Genomic DNA, 16,710 nt, shown 5'->3' with positions numbered 1-16,710 from the left:
CCTTTGAGTCATTTTTTTCATACCATTTTTATGTGTCTGAGACATTAATTACTTTTCTATGTTTTGTAATCTGTCTTCCTGCCTACCAGCTTCTTTTTGATTGCAGAAACCAGTTTGCCTTTTTAAAATCTGCATTCATTATGATAATTTCAAACTTTTCTATTAATAACATAATTTTAAATTTTCTATTATAAAATATTTCAGACATACAAATACAGGGGTGCATACAAATATCAGGTATAAAGAATACTAACCAAATAAACACATATATACCCACAACCCAGTTTAAGAACTAGAATACAACTATGTATTAAAAGTTTTATATTCCTCTCCCAGAATCCATCCCTCCCTTTACTCTCCAAATTTATCAACATCTTAAGTTTTCTTTTGAACTCTATAATCTTTATTATATTTCTTTCCATTGCCATGTAGTTCCCTTATGCCCCCCGTTCCCAGCAGTCCCCACCCTGTTGTCCATGCCCACGAGTCCTTTTACTTTTTTACTTAATCCCTCTACCCCCCAATCCCCCCACCCATTAGCTCTCATCTGTTCACCATAAGAGTTCTAAAAAAATCTTAGTATATCCTAATTAATACAGTTTATTTTTGAAAACATTTAAACTTTTTTATTTAAAAAATCAGACTATATATTAGTAACCTGCTTTTCTCCCCCTTAAAATCCTGCTTTTGAAATTAATTTATGTTAACAAGTACACCTCCGGTTTTTTCTTTCTCACTGTTGACTAGTATTCATGGTCACCATGATTTAGTCATTCATTCCCCTGTCACTAGTCACTTCATTTTATTTTAAAATTTTATTTTATAACTGCCAATATTATTATAAAAATTATACTACAAGTTATCTATTATGCATGTTCAAAATGTCTGTAGAATTCATATTTCTAGAGAGTAATATCTTTAAATAGTAGAATTAAGTGCATCTTTAGCTTTATTCAGTAGTGCCAAATGGTTTTCTAAAATTATTACATCTAATTTGAGTGTAATACATTATTTTCTTGGATATTGATTATGTATTTTTTTGTAATTGTGTTGCTTTCCTTCTTGATTTGTTTACTTGGGTCTAAAAATCTTCCTTTTAATCTCAGTTCTATTGTTTTATTATTTTGTATTTAAATTCTTCTTCTATTTAATCTATATTCTCTTTGACTTATATATTTCTTTCTACTTTCTCATGTGATTTGATCCTTGAAGTAACACTATGGAATAGGTACTATTATTTTTCTCATTTTATAAGTGAAAAAAAACGGGCTTCCAAGAAATGATGTGTCTTGGCTCTAGTCTTACAGCTGGTAAATAGAGGATTCACAACCAGCACCCAAGTCTTTTACCCCCAAACAGTTTCTCTTTCCACTGCTTTGAGATAAAATATAATTAGATGCTGTATTGTGTAGTACAACCGCTAAAACTGATGAAGCTTCCAAACTGAACAGGTATAAATAAACAACACATATTTAATCCATGTAACTCATTGAAAAACCTCCAGAATGAGACAAGAATGGCAGGATACCAGGTGAAATTATACTGATCTATGTTGGAAGTTACTGTTATAGTAAAAGGATGAATTCTACTGCTACTGCTACCACCTAAAGAGTGTGTGTATACGTGCATGTTTCTGTGTATTTTAAGCAATTGGTAACAAGTGACAGGAGTTTTGAAACCCAGTGTAATAACAAGGAAGCAGGATCTGAACAAGAATATGAGGTGGTAGTTTACTTGTACCTTCATGGTATCTGGGGAGAGGAGCCTTTATTTGGATTCTCCTTGTATTCTCAACCCCCTTTACCCTGAAGGGACCAGGTCACACAGTGAAAACCTGTGCAACAGCAAATACAGTGCGCGATGGAGCCTTCTGCATTGAAGGCCTTTTCCAGTACTTGGAGGGACACACTGAAGTTCATTTTTCCCTGGACAGGATGGCTCAGCTGAGGTTCAGTTTTGGAAGAAAGGTATATGAGGTGACATAAATGATTTGTACTGAGAAGGTACAAAGATGAAGGAAGTTGAAGGAAGATGAAGAAAGAGGAACCAAAGATGAAGGAAGGCAGCAAGGCCGACTCAAAAAATATTGTATGTTGATAACTGGAATTAGGAAATTAGTTGCTCTTGTGTCTTAAAGCTATTCTTGGTTGAGTTACGTCCTATTTTCAACTATCTTTGTCAAGAAATGGTATTCAAACCCTGGATTATCAAATAACTATTTTAATTGTGTCCTCCAGGTTGATCTGTGGAAGATAAATAAATGTTCAATGAAAAAAACCTCTGTAAAGTATTCAAATAAGTTTGGATGTGTTTAATTTAACCATACCAACTGATCTAAAGCATATTACAGAAAAAAGATTATTTTATATTAATGTATAATTATAAAACATTATGTATTTTTATAAACAGATACACTAAAATGTCTGCTAGAAAATGTACCTTGCCTTCATCTGGATTATAAGAACACTAGTGAATTTTATTTTCATATTTTTGCTCATCTGCATTTCTTTAGTAACATTTTTAATAAAAATAATGTGACAAAAATTATAATATGACAATATACTTAGCCCTTAATATGCTTTATCTTGTGTTAGCCTCACACAAGCCTATAAAGTAAGCACTATTATTATTATTTTCATCATATAAATGCTATTTTTAAATTCCAGATTTGAAGCTATTAGGAACTGAACAAGTTGATGCAAGCAGAGAGGAAAAAGTGGAAATGAGACATATCTAAATTATAGAAATAAAAAAAAAACATAGTAACTAATTGTCTATGGGAAACAACCATGTATGCCTCCAGGATGTTGAGGATTACAGTAACAATGACAAAAACAGAATCAAAGAAGTCTATGTTTATATAAAGATTTCAATGAGATTTAGAGAAATGGTTAGTTTTCAAGAAGAATCTGCATTTGGCTTTTTACTTACTGATGTTGAGGAGATGGCAAAGCACGTTGGTGGAAATGTTTAGGTGATGGCTGCAGCTCAGGGGAGACAGGAGCCTAACCTAATGACATAGTTTGGACAGTCATCTGCAATGGAGCCATAGTTTGAGCCATGAGCATGAATGGACTCTCCTGAGAAGAGGATGCACAGAGAAAAGCAGGGCACTAAAGGCTTTGACCTTCAGGTCCTGTCTCTATGCAATCCTATGAACTTGATTAACGTGTGTGGTATAATGATAGAACGGAACTCCTAGAGTCTTTATGCATGGATAAGTATTGACAAAGGATGACATTTTCAAATAGTTTCCTTAGAGATTACCTGATTTCTTGTTTTAAAAGTAAAAGTAGAAAAGACATTTAATAAGCTTATAAGGTACATGTTGGTGAGCAGCACTCTAGAATTTGAGGTGAAAGGTACCCTAGCCATGTGAAGAAGTGACCAGAAATTGAGAATTGAATCATGATAAATTTATGGCATATGCATTTAGGATGAGGAAAGGGATCAAGTTAGGAAGGTACAAAGTGGAAGGTCTCTGACTGTGTATAAATACAATGAGCAAAGTTGTAAGAGTCCTGGGGCCTCAGAGAACCACAACTTAAAAAAGGATGTGCTGTATATTATGCTGGTATATGCAAGATGTTTACTAGGAAACGTTTCTTTCAGGCAGCAGAAGACATAAATATGATAATGCAGTCACCTTGTCATGTGTGGCATTAAGAAGACCTGAATTAGAAATAAATACATTTCTCTTCATGGCTCCTCTTTTAAGTGAGTTCAAAGTTATTAAATAAAATACAGAGGACATCAAAGAAAAATGACTACGTAACTGTAAAATGTACTTCTACATTTGTAAGACAGTTTAATGCACATGGTAGTATTTTTGGAATCAAAAGATTAAGGGATAACTTAATGAGGATCAAGATCATTAATTAGGGCAAGGTTATTGTACAGAACTTTTTTGGCACTTTTATTGCAGGCAGAAAAATGAAAAATAAACTGAAACCATTAGTAAAAAGCAATCTCCCAAAAAGTACCTGTGTGCATACAGGGTGGGGCAAAAGTAGGTTTACAGTCATGAGTACAGAAAACACAGTTTAGTCTTGTATTATTATTTATTAATTGTTATATTATTTATTTGTATTATAACTGTAAATCTACTTTTGCCCACCCCTGTGTATGTACACAGACACAGATCACACATACAAACATATAGTATTTGATTATATAAAAGTGTGGAAGGATATACATCAAATTATTAATAGTTATCTATTTGTATGTGGTACAATTAAAGCTGTTTTTATTTGTCCCATATCTGAATCTTCTAATTAATCTATTTAAAAGCGTGAAATATTTGTGCAGTAAGAAAAAAGCTGTTTACAGTATTTATAGAAACAGGTATGTTGCTTCCCTCTCATCTCTATCACTCTGTCAGCCCCTTACCTATAAAACTCAGAGATTCTATGTAACAATAATATTGGTTCTCTCTTTTATCTTTTTCAGATGCTAGTGAAAAATAATCACCTTTCAGACAAGATCATTGTTCTGCCAGGGAAAATTGAGGAAATCTCACTTCCTGAGACTGTAGATGTGATCATTTCTGAACCAATGGGATACATGCTGTTCAATGAAAGGATGCTGGAGAGTTACCTTCATTCCAAAAAGTGGCTGAAAGCAAACGGTGAGTTGGCCAATCCTGATTTAGAGAACAAGCTAACTTTTCTGTAAAATTTGCCATCTTTTCCCCCCATGTTTAATTAGTGACAGAAAGGGGGAAAGAACATTTTTGTTATACCAATTCTTTGAATTTCTCATCTTATTCCATAACAAATGAGATAGTCGTCAACCATAAAGATATGATGGTGCTCTGTTCAGCATGGCGCAGTTGATTGGGCAACATCCCACAAAGCAAAAGTTTGCTAGTTTGATTCCTGATCAGGGCACATGCCGGGTTGCAGGATTGGACCTCAGCTGGGGCATGTACGAATCGATGTTTCTCTCTCACATTGATGTTTCTCTCCTTCTATTTCTCCTTCCCTTCCCCCCTCTCTCTAAAAGTTAATAATATAAAATCTCAAAAAGAGAAAAAGAAATGATGGCAGGGCGTGGCACAACATTCAATATAGTGTAGAGCACCAGTTCAGTGTTACATATTTTTGTTCTGGTTCTATCTCTTTCTTCCTTAAAAAACTTGGCCTAATATTTGACCTTTTGACTTTGATTTCCTCATCTGTAATATGAAAAATAATCTGTAAAGCCCTTTCAGATGTTGGCCTTCTATAGTGTAATAAACTCTCTGGGGTTTGCTAGTTTTTTCTGACATATACTTTTCTACTGTTTGTCTATGATCACTGCATATAATCAAGATAAAAATATAAAGTCTAATAATTTTTGTACTTACCAATTGTCTGCATGTGCTAATCAATTTGCATGAAAACCTTACAAAGTGTGAATTATGGAGGTTTTTCATTATTTTTTGAAGAGTTATTGCTGAGAATCTCCATGATTTTTACATTCCTTCCCCAGGGGACATTTGACAACATCTGGAGACTTTCACAGCTGGGAGAGGGGGTTTTACTAACATCTAGCAGGAAAAGCAAGGGATGCTGCTAACCATCCTTCAGTGCACAAGACAGCCTTTATGCATCAAAGAGGTATCCAGTCTAAAATGTCAATAGTGCCAAGATTGAGACCCTGCTGAGGGGGATAGACCTGGAAAGACCTGGCACAATGAGGAAAGCAACTTAGCAAGGACACACCTTTAACACGTGACAGAAAGACCCTTACATATGCTGCCTGCAAGAGACTCACTTCAGATCGAAAGACACACTCAGACAAAATAAAGGATGGAAAGATATTTCATGAAAATGATAATAAACAAACAAAAAAAAAACCTGGGGTAGCAAGGCTTATACCAGACAAAATAGGCTTTAAAACAAAGACCATAAAACAAGAGACAAAGAAGGGCCCAGCAATTCTATTTTTGGGAATTTACCCAAAGAAACCCAAAATACTAAGTTGAGAAGACAAATATATCCATATGTTCATTGCAGTGTTATTTACAATAACCAAGGTATGGAAAACAACCTAAGTATCCACTAGTAGATGAGTGGATAAAGAAAGAGTGCATATGTACAAGGGAATATGACTCAGCCATGGGGAAAAAAGAATGAATTCTTGCCATCTGCAAGAACACAGAGGGACACAGAGAGTATTGTGCTGCGAGAATAAGACAAAGGAAGACAAATGCCATATGATTTCACTTATATATGAAATCTATAAAACAAAATAAATGAACAAGCATAACAGAAACAGACTCATAGACACAGAGCACATTTTCATAGTTGCCAGATGGGAGAGGGAGTAAAGGATGGTGAAAAAGGTAAGGGGTTACGAAGTACAAATTGGCAGATACAGAATAGTCATGGGAATGTAAAGTACAGCATAGGGAATATCGTCAATAATACAGTGCAAACTCTGTTCTCGAACTTACTTCATTCCAGAAAATTGTTTCAGAAGCAGTTTGTTCGAAAACTGAATTGCCATTGTCTCTTGCTGGAGAGACATGTGGCTGAGCACACAGGTATCAGCATGAAAGCGTTGTTGGGTAGAGAATTGAGAGCCAAAGTGAACAACTTGGTCAAGACCCCAGTTGTTCAAGAACCAAGACTTTCCAGAACTGAGGTTTGACTATGTCATAACTATATGGTATCAGATGGTTACTAGATTTACTGAGGTGATAACTTAGTAAGTTATATAATGTCTAATCACTGGGTTGCATACCTGAAACTAATATAATATTGTATATCAACTGTAATTGAAAAAAACATGATTTAAAGTCAAAAAGTGACAGAGCAGCAATTTGACCCCAAATCAGTCTGACCTGTATCCCGCACTCACAACTTCTTTGCACATACTGACTTCCCCTCTTCTTCACCAGAGAGAGTGGACACATTCTAACAGCTCATGTTTTTCAATTAATATGTAGAAGGTCACTAGACAATCTTTAACAGCTGTAACTCTCATGAAAATTCAGCTTCTTACCTTAATTTTATTTACTTTAAATTACCAATGTTGTGGCAACCTACCTTTATATCCAATGAAGACAAGATAGGAAATAAAAGTGCAACCCATACTTAACCAAGTGACATGGTATATAAGTATAAATAAAACTTGAGATTCGTCTGTAATTTGGTACATGTTTCAAAATTTAGGGATTCGGAAATATTCACTTAAAAACCTCATGCCAAAAATAAACAAATAAACTTAGGCAAAGCATAGCTAACGGCAAGAACTTCATTAGTGTTCCTGTTGTAAAACAGTCTGGGGGAATCTTGGAAGTGTTGTGTTCAAGCAATAAAATCGAACTGTGGCAGATGAACACAGGGCGCAGAGCTGCTTAGATTCCCTCCTTAGTGCCCCCCAGGAAGAATTTTTATATTTTTTCTGGAATTTTTCAAATGGTGAGGTGCTTCAGTGGGATGAGATTTTACACCTAGTTAATTAACGTGCATCTGATTGCACCTCTCCAAGCGGCATATTTCCCCAGATATCTGAAATGGTATGAAATTTTATATTGGGCTATGTATCTTTAACTAGACTAGTAGAAATAAATACTGATTTTATCAGCTTTCTACCCTGTGTGCTCCTGAGGGAAGGAGGATTGATTTTTTTCTAATTATTTTTATTTTTCATCGAAATAAGACATAGTTTACACTATCCAATAGTAATAAAAGGCTTATAATGAAAAATAGGAACCCTCTGTCTCATCTCCTCCTATCCTGAGACTGTTCCCCAAAGGCTATCCCTTTCAACTCTATTCTGTTTCTTCTATTATTTACCTACATGTTTCTATATAAAGTTATCCTATTGCTATCCTTGTCATTCTGTGGTTGAGGAGATAGCTTTCCTACAGAGCAGCTCTCTCCCTTCTTGACACACCCTCCCCACCCCAATCCTCTCAGTATGTTTATACAGGTCCTCAATCCCTTATCCTAACCCTCAGGGCCAGATATGTTTCAGAACTCAGAAGGTGGAGGGCTTTAGAAAGGTAATACACTCATAAAACATGTATTATGTGATGCCTCCAGTTGGATCTGGGATAACACTCCATAACAAAACACATTATATGTATCTCTGCAACAAAACATATGAATGTGGATGCCAAGTAAGATAAATAGGGACTATGAATTGACTAGCATCAGTTCAGGTCAGGTTTTGTCATCAAATGATGTTGCAAACTTACAAAAATCTGTGGCTTTGCAGAGCAGAACTTTTTAGATTTCAAAATTTAATATAAAGAAATGTGGATCTAGATTATTATTTGGTTAAACCAGTAATGAGTGTTTATTTTATTATGACAATGTAAATATTATTCAGTGCTGAATCAGGTGGTACCGTATGCACATATGATTATATATTTTCTCATGAAATCCTTTGCTTTTTCTGGAGTTGTCTTGTTTTTTTCATTAGCTTAGTTTTCTATATACTCATGACTAATTTTTCCCATGTTCCAATGGGTCTGACAGGTCCTATCAGTATTTATTCCGTGGAAGTCTTCCTCCTGTAACCCTCTGCTCTCCTCTCCCAGTCCTGTTGCATGGCTGCCATACTTTGACTTTCTCCACTCTTGTGTCTTCCACTTTCTTGGTTCACCATCATTTGAGTGAAGGATATTCTCTAACAGGTTCTGGAGAAAGGAAACTTGAGAAGTCACTCTTTATTGAGTCCATGGATTATCATATTGATGGGTAGATAATTTTAACTTGAACACAATTTTTTACTCAACATTTTTAGGACATTTTTTTCTGGTTTTTGGTTTTTAAGATTGTGATTGAGAAGTCCAGTGCCATTCTGACTCATGATACTTTAAAGTGACTTGGTTTTCCCTTGTGGACACTTTTAGTATCTTGTCTTCATTTCTAAGCTTCTTGATGTAAAACTTCTTAAATTCTTCTGCTGGACATGTAGTGATTATGTTGAATCAGAAGACATTTTCTTTAACTGTTGGAAATATTGTTTTATATTTTACCTTTGATGATTTCCTCTTCTCCATTTTATTTGATATCTTCGAATCCCAATTAGGCTTAGGCTCTGAACATCCTCCTCTGAAGCTTCCCAAGTTACCCAAACAGTGACACTTATTACTTTTCTAAGGTTGTTTAATATCCTTCTACCTTGAAATTGAAAAATCACCAAGCAGTCATTATTGTTTTGACACTAATGTATGAGATTTAGATGGTGACATGTGAATGACGTTACAGTCATCCTTTTTCTCTACCACTGAAAATACCCTAAATAAAACAATCCATTCTATTTTTAATAGACTTTGAGTTAAAGTATGGGGCCATCGACTACGGAATGAGATTCCATCTCTGGATATTGTCCTTTCACTTATTAGCACGGCGATTGTGGCTGAGACACTTAAGTTTCACTGTTCCTTATGTTTTTTCTCATTTATAAAGTAGGTATAAATAATAGAACTCACTTTATATTGGTATGAGGATTAAATGAATTAATACATAGAAAGCCCAGAAAAAAGTTCATGGCAAAGTTAAAAAGATCAAGAAATTTTAGGTATTATTAATTTTTAGTTTGTTTACTCAGTTTCTTAGGCAATCCTCATTTCTGAAATAGGGTTAACAGTTTATCTGTCTTTTATGTGCAGTTTAATAATGACAATGAGAAAGGGTCTCCCTAAAATGACAAGAATAATGATGTTGATAACCAAGTCTACCTGCTCAGAAAGGTCTGATTTCAGGCATGCTTGTCTGGTTGCTTGTTTGCCGAACAAAGAATCTGCCTTTGCCCTGGTGACTGTAGATGTCAGGAACAAAACACAAGTGTGGGTGTACCAGCATGGCGAATGGTAAGCCTGCATATGAGCATAGATTCTAATAGCACTTAAAAAGAGAGGCAATATGATTATACATGGACAAGTCTGAGAAGGGAAATAATAATGTGATAGAATGATGAAATGTTGATTATTTTCAAAGCCAAGTTGTTTTTACAGTAAATAAGAGAAAAAAATAAATAAAAGAAGTGCCCAGAATTTCAAGCAGAGAACATACAGAAAAGAAAAAAGCCAATAGCTGGGAAGGCACATGTGCCAGACTGAATCTCACCTAGGATTCCCCAAGCTTTTTTCATCACAAAGCTTTGGGACTTGCTTTGGTGTTCTTTTTTATATCCCCTCTGATCTTCTGCCTAATTTTCATATCCTTGCTTTGAGTAAAAATTGTATTTTAGTTTGTTGTGTAATAACTGAAATGGATGAAAGAATGAAATTGGTCAAGTGTTGGGTAAGTGGACAGTTCAATCAGAAGGCAGTAGGAGTCAACTTTTGGGTCTGTTGTCTTTTGCTCATTAGGAATGATGTTCCCGACTTTCAGCGACATCCACTTGGCCCCCTTTTCTGATGACCAGCTCTACATGGAACACTACTCCAGAGCCAACTTTTGGTAATGTTCTCTCTTATTTTATTCAGAAGAAAACAGAGTTTCTAAAACAATTGACATTTGATGTCATGTATTGGGGGCAAGGGCTGTTCTCTATTGTAGAATGTTTAGCAGCATCTGTGGTCTGTACCTACTAGATGCCAACAGCACCTTCCCCGCAATGTGACAACCAAAATGTCTCCAGACATTGCCAAATGTCCCTTTAGGGGCAAAATCACTCCCACTGAGAACTAGAATAGACAAATCAGGGAACTGCTCATGAAATATCAAACACTGCAAAGACTACCCTGAGGCTATAACATCTTCCCTTTGCTTGCTGAACCTCCATTTCCACTTTTCAGCATCCATTTCTTTGGCTCAGGACTATGGCTTCTGTTAGAACATGGCTTTGTCAGAGACTATATCAGTCAATATACCTCAATGTAAATGAACTGATCAAAAAATGTTTTGGAATTTTCTCAGTTGACTGTTGGCTTTTGGGCAGTTCACTTCACCCTCTGAGACTTGGTTTTTCATTTGTAATAGGAGAACTAACACAAAACCCCTTGCCCGTTCTAAACCACCATTCCTTCTGGCATTCTTCTGAGAATTGGTTTTTAGAAGGAAAAGGAAGGAAGAAGAATGATGCTATTGGACCCATGGGAGTGAGAAACAGAACAGATAGCATCCTAGTGGGAATGTTATATGTGAAAGAGGGAGAGAACAGGCCTCTGCTGGCAGACAGATGAGGATGGAGGCTAACATGTAAGCTCTGAGTTCTAACTGAGTATGCAGAACCCTCCCATAGAGATAGCCAAAGCTCATTTTCCAGGTTTTCCCTTTGTAATTCTATCCTTTGATGAAGGGGCAGCAAATAGGAGGTGCTTCGGTTTCCTGGATTACAAAATTTTTTGAGAGGTAGGGTCAAGGGGCTAAAATTTTTTTTCCCCCCATAGCACTTCATGGCTTCTGCTCAATCTGTAATTCTGAAACTTTAAACCAGAGACTTTCCAGTGGGGGCGAATGACCTGTTGGTGTGTGGAGGGCAATGAGACCTTAATTATGATTTTTGTCCTGTAAGGACATGCCTACCCTAAATGTTTGTATTTTAAATGTGATGTCTTGATTCAATGGAGAAGTTGGAGACTTAGAAATTCAGGTAAAAGAATGGACTGAATTAGTGAGGGAAGGTTGGTTGTCTAGACATTGCCTGTGTGACCTTCTAGACTCTCCATCAGCATACAAACGTGCTGCTATTTATTCCATCTGAAAAGAAAATAAAAACAAAACTTTTTTTATGTCTCAGACCCCAGCCAGCCACCACCCATCTCTTTAAATCCCTTTGCAGCAAATTCCTCAAAAGGGTTTTTTTGTACTCAACCATCTCCAATTCCCCGCTTCAGTTTCTCTTGGGACATTCCTACCAAAACCATTTTTATCGAGGTCACCAGTGCCCTGACCTCCACATTGCTAAATCCAATGATCATTTTTCACTTCTTAACTTATTTAACCTACCAGCATTTGATCAGGATTTGGGCAAAATTTGAAAGACTGATTTGCCCCACATTCTTCTGACTTTTCTTCTGCCTCAATGGTCACTTTCTCAGCCCTCCTCTGGTTGTCAGTTGTCTCCCTAACCTCTGGTGTTGGAGTTCCCCTGGACGCAGCCTTTGGACCTCTTCCCTTCCATAGTCACTCCCTTGGTGAGGTCACCCATTCCCAGTGTTCACATACCATCTATATACTGATGGTGCCAAGTGTATCTCTCTAGCTCAGACATGTCCTGAGAACTCCAAAATTTTCCGTGGCCAGCTGCCTCCTGGAAATCGGCCCTTGGAGAGACTTACCATGTTCACAGCTCATCTCCCGATGTCCTCCACACCCATCCCAGACCTGCTCTCCTCATAGTCTTTCCACCTCAATATCCACCCCAAGTTTATCCTCCCAGTCACTGGGGCCCCAAACCTTGAAGGCCTCTCTTTTGTACCTGATATGTAAACCATCAAGAAATTATGTCTGTTTTACTTTCAAAATATATCCAGAATCTGACCAGTTCTTGATATAGTCACTGCTCTCCCTTGATCCCAACACTATTAACTAATCTCAGTTATTGCAGCATCTTCTTAGCACATCTTTCCCAGCACTTCCTAAACTTTCCAGTGGGTTTGACCCAGTCTGGCTCTTCATTTCCTACCGCCATGTTCAATCAGCTCCAGCCACACAGACTTCTTGCTGAACCTCAGACATGCTCCCACCTAAGGGCCTTTGCATTGGCTGACCTTTCCATCTGGAATACTTTTCCCCCAATGTTCACATGGCTACACTCTTCACCTCCATAAAGTCTTTATTAAATGCCACCTTCTCTATAACACTTAACCTTACCACCCTATTGAAAATGGCACACCACTTACAGTCTCACATTTTCTGCTGTTTTTCCTCTAGCACTTATCACCTCCTAAAAGACACGTAATATCTTTATATATCATTGAATGTCAGCAACTACAAGAGCCAGAACTCTATCAGTTTTCACTGCCTCCAAAGCACCCATAACAGGGCCTCTCAAATGCAGGCCTTCAATAAATATTTCTGAATGAATAAAAATTTCAATAATTTCAAGCATGTATAGAAATAATTACTGTTAAGATTTTAGCTGATAGCTTTCAAATTTTTCTGATCTTTTTTTCTTTACAAAATTAGAATCATACCATAAATATCAGTTTATAGCTTTTATTTCTTATTTTGCCAATACCTTGTTGACATTTTCTCATGTCCTTTAGATATTCTTTTGTTGAGGAGCATTTTTTGTGGCTTTCTCCTAATTTACTGACTCAAGCTCCAATGTTGGATATTAAATTACTTTAGTTACTGTTTTAATCCCATAAATTCTTTAAGAAATAACACTAAGGTATTGTTTTACATGAATATAGAACATTGTAGAATTCTATATCTTAAATTCTATAGGAAACAATGCTAAAGTAAGCTTCCTATTATGGAAATCTTGGTGAACATTCTGATTACTTCCTTACAATAAATTGCTAGAAGCAGAATCACTGGACCAAAAGGTGTGAAGAAGGAACTTTAAAAAATTGTTCTCATATATTGCCAAATTGCCCTGTGGAAAAGTTTTACCAATTAACACTTCTACCAGTGGTATATGAGAATGTCTGCTTAGTCTTGCCCATACGGGATATGTTGGTTTTTTTTTAAATGCCAATTTGATTTGCAGAAAAATGGTGGCCAGTTTATTTTTAATCTGTACTTCTTTGATAGCTGGTGCATTTGAATTACTTTATTTTTAGTCAATAAACACAAAAATATTTTAAAAAACATATCGTTATCAAAATTGACAGCCTTTGCTTTCTTTCTAATTTGCTTCCCTCTCTAAAGCAGTTTTCGCATTAGACTCCTAGCATGTGGACCTTTTGTTGCATTGATCCAGGGAACAGGTGGTGAAAGCTTGCATGATTTCTGTTAGAAGAGGCAAAGAAGTAGAAATGCTGGCGGCGAGGAAGGGGGGGATGAAAAAAAGAAAGAAAGGAATGAGTTTGGATATATTCTGAGAGAGTAAGCTGAGAGACTGAGGAACAATTAACAGGCTACATAAATAAGATCATCACATATTCAGGCATAATCAGTTTTTAGTCCTCACCTGACTTTCCTACCAACAACACTTGACACCATTGGCTCTTCTCTTCTGGAGCCTAAACCTGGTTGTCCTTCTCCCATACTGGCCCCACCTGCTCAGTCTCCTCCGCCTCAGGATCCAAATCTTTAACATTGGATTGCCTCCAGGTTAGTTCTTCAATGGCTTCCTCTTTCTGTCTGCACTCACTTCCTTACTGATGTCATTTGTCTCCTGACTGTCAATATTGTCTTTAGGCTGACAACTCCCATAGTTAGAACTCCAGCCCAGATCTCTCCCTGGAAATGTAGACTTTGGACGTCCATCTGGCTGTTAACAAGTCTACTTGGATGTCTGTCGGGTATTTTAAATTTAACATGTCCAAAGGCAATCTGCTGATCTTCATCACCACCCGCTGCCCATCCCTGCAAAATAAAACAAGCAAAACTAAAAACACTGCTTCTACCACACTCGTGCAGTAGTCTTCCAGCTCATTTCTTCTTTTCAAACAACTGAAATGATCTTAATGATACATAGTTCAGACCATATTCTTCTTTAGCTCAAAACCCTCCAGCGGCTTCCCATTATATGCACAGTAAAAGCCAGAGTTCTCAGAATGGATGCTAAGGCTCTACGTGACCTAGTCCCCCCTGCTGCCCCTCTGACAATGTCCGCTACTACTTGCTCTCTCATATTCTCCGCTTGGCCTGACTGGCTGGTCTGCTTGCGTCCTCTCGAACATGCCTGGCTGCTTCCACCTCAGTGCCGTTCCCTCTGCCTGACAGCCCTGTGTCCGCTCTCTCCTCCTTCAGGTCTTAGCTCACATGTAATCTTCCCAGGGAGACCGTCTATCGTTGAAAATTGTCATCTCCCCCCTCCTGGAAATCCTCATCCCGCTTCTCACTTCATTCTCTTCTATAGCACTTATTATGATCTTCCACATTATGTGTTTTTAATTATTTCATTTATTGTCTGTCTCCCCCAAGAGACTACAAGTTCCAAAAAAGTGGCTGTTTAGTTTACTGCTTTGTCCCCATCATCTAACATAGTTAATAGTAGTTTAATACATTATTATTATTAACTAGAAGATAAATATATTGATTTACAAGAATTCTTTATGTATTAAGGATATTAAGACTTGTATTTTCTTCAGAATTTTTAATTTGCCTTGTAGTCTTCTTTGTAATGGCTTTTGCCACAAAAGAAATGAAAATTTTTATGTAGCTAAATCTACCTATATTTTCTTTTATGCCTTCTTTTCCCTCCCTTTATTTGGAAATGGGCTTCCCTACCCTGAGTCTGGCATTAATTTCCTTCTACTACTTTCATGTTTCACTTTTTCTGTTTAATTTAACTCTAAAATTCATTTTAGTCAAAGTATGTGGTAAGCATATAACTTTACCCTTTCTAAATAACCAATGATGGGGTTCTCTCTTAGTAGACAAGATTACTACATTCTGATGCTAGTAGTAGCCACTTACAAAAATAATAATTTTCTTACTTGATTAAGATTTCCTGGCCCTCATTAATTAAGATTCTGAAAAGTATCTACTAAGAGTAAGGCTCAGTTGTGAAGAATTATTATTCTCAGCTCTAAAGCTTCTTTATGAGATAGGTACTACTGGCATTATTGAAATAATTGGTTCAGGGGTTTTAAACCAAGGCCTTTAAACAAAATTGTAAATGGATTCTCATGTAAAAGAATATATATCCATAGGATCAATTAAGAGGAATAACCAAATATTGTCAAGTAGTTTGAGAATATTTATTACATTTATTACAGTTACAGAACATAAAATCTTAGGCAAACAGGCAGCAGTTAAAAGCTGAATGAATCAGACTCTAGAGCCATACTGAACTGTGTTTAATTCTTGCTTCTGTCAATTACTAACTATAAAACCTTAGCCAACTCAATTCAATTTCCCTGAGACACAATTTCCTTATTTATAAGTTAAAGATAACAGTATTACCTACCTGGGGATGGGGAGTTCCAGCATCAGGGCAACGTGCGGGCTGTGCCACATGCTGAACATGCCTCCCCGAATTGTGCAGTCAGGGGCTGCAGTGATACCCACAGAGCGGGCACGAAACCCATGACACCTGGGTTATGGATGTGGTCCAAATATTCAGCTACTGCCTGTCCTCCATAAGCCCTTCCTAACCAGAGGCACCCTAAATTCCCTGGCATCAGTAGCAGTTCACCCTTTTTATCTAACATTCTTTTGAAAATTGAGATACTCTTCTTTCTCCAACATAGTTGCTTTCTCTTGGAAACCCAGACTCCTCTGGAAAAGGACTGGGGAATATTAGCCACGGGTGCTTGTGGCGGTGCAGCAGAGTCCTGCAAGGGCCTGGGGCTTCACTTCAGCCATGCACCACTGGTCTCTGGAGCCATAAGCCAGATCTGGAAATTAGATCTGCAGATTGGGAGAGGGACCCGCTCTTTCCACTGTGACTCACCAGCAAGCAAGCATTTGTTGCAAGTTGAGTACTGTCCTAGGGACGGCACATTTCCTTCACCTCTTTGACTTCTTTGATAACGCTAGGATCTATTGGGGTGGCCAAGAAGTCTGTTACATTTTTTCTGTAAAATAAAAGACAAATTTTTCATTTTTACCAATAACTTTATTGATTTGGACATTTTGAGTATGTCAGCTATTTCCCACTATTGGCTTCTAATGGGTAAAGGCCAGGGGTGCTGCTAAA

The 16,710-nt window shown here is 37.0% G+C and overlaps 1 protein-coding gene across 1 annotated transcript in view; it reads left to right on the top strand.

Annotated features, from left to right (window-relative positions):
* Positions 1 to 16,710, top strand: part of LOC129078504 (histone-arginine methyltransferase CARM1-like) — a 153,624-nt gene that overhangs the window by 102,488 nt on the left and 34,426 nt on the right. The window contains exons 6-7 of the mRNA XM_054583311.1: positions 4,450 to 4,627; positions 10,316 to 10,406. Of these exons, the coding sequence (XP_054439286.1) occupies positions 4,450 to 4,627; positions 10,316 to 10,406 (269 nt within the window). The remainder of the gene's footprint in view (positions 1 to 4,449; positions 4,628 to 10,315; positions 10,407 to 16,710) is intronic.

Source organism: Pteronotus mesoamericanus, unplaced genomic scaffold (assembly GCF_021234165.1).
Source record: "Pteronotus mesoamericanus isolate MK-2021 breed Mesoamerican mustached bat unplaced genomic scaffold, CSHL_Meso_final contig_73, whole genome shotgun sequence".
In the NCBI taxonomy this organism is placed as follows: Eukaryota; Metazoa; Chordata; class Mammalia; order Chiroptera; family Mormoopidae; genus Pteronotus; species Pteronotus mesoamericanus.
Note: the sequence above shows the minus strand (reverse complement) of the source record. Positions and strands in the feature narration are given on the sequence as shown.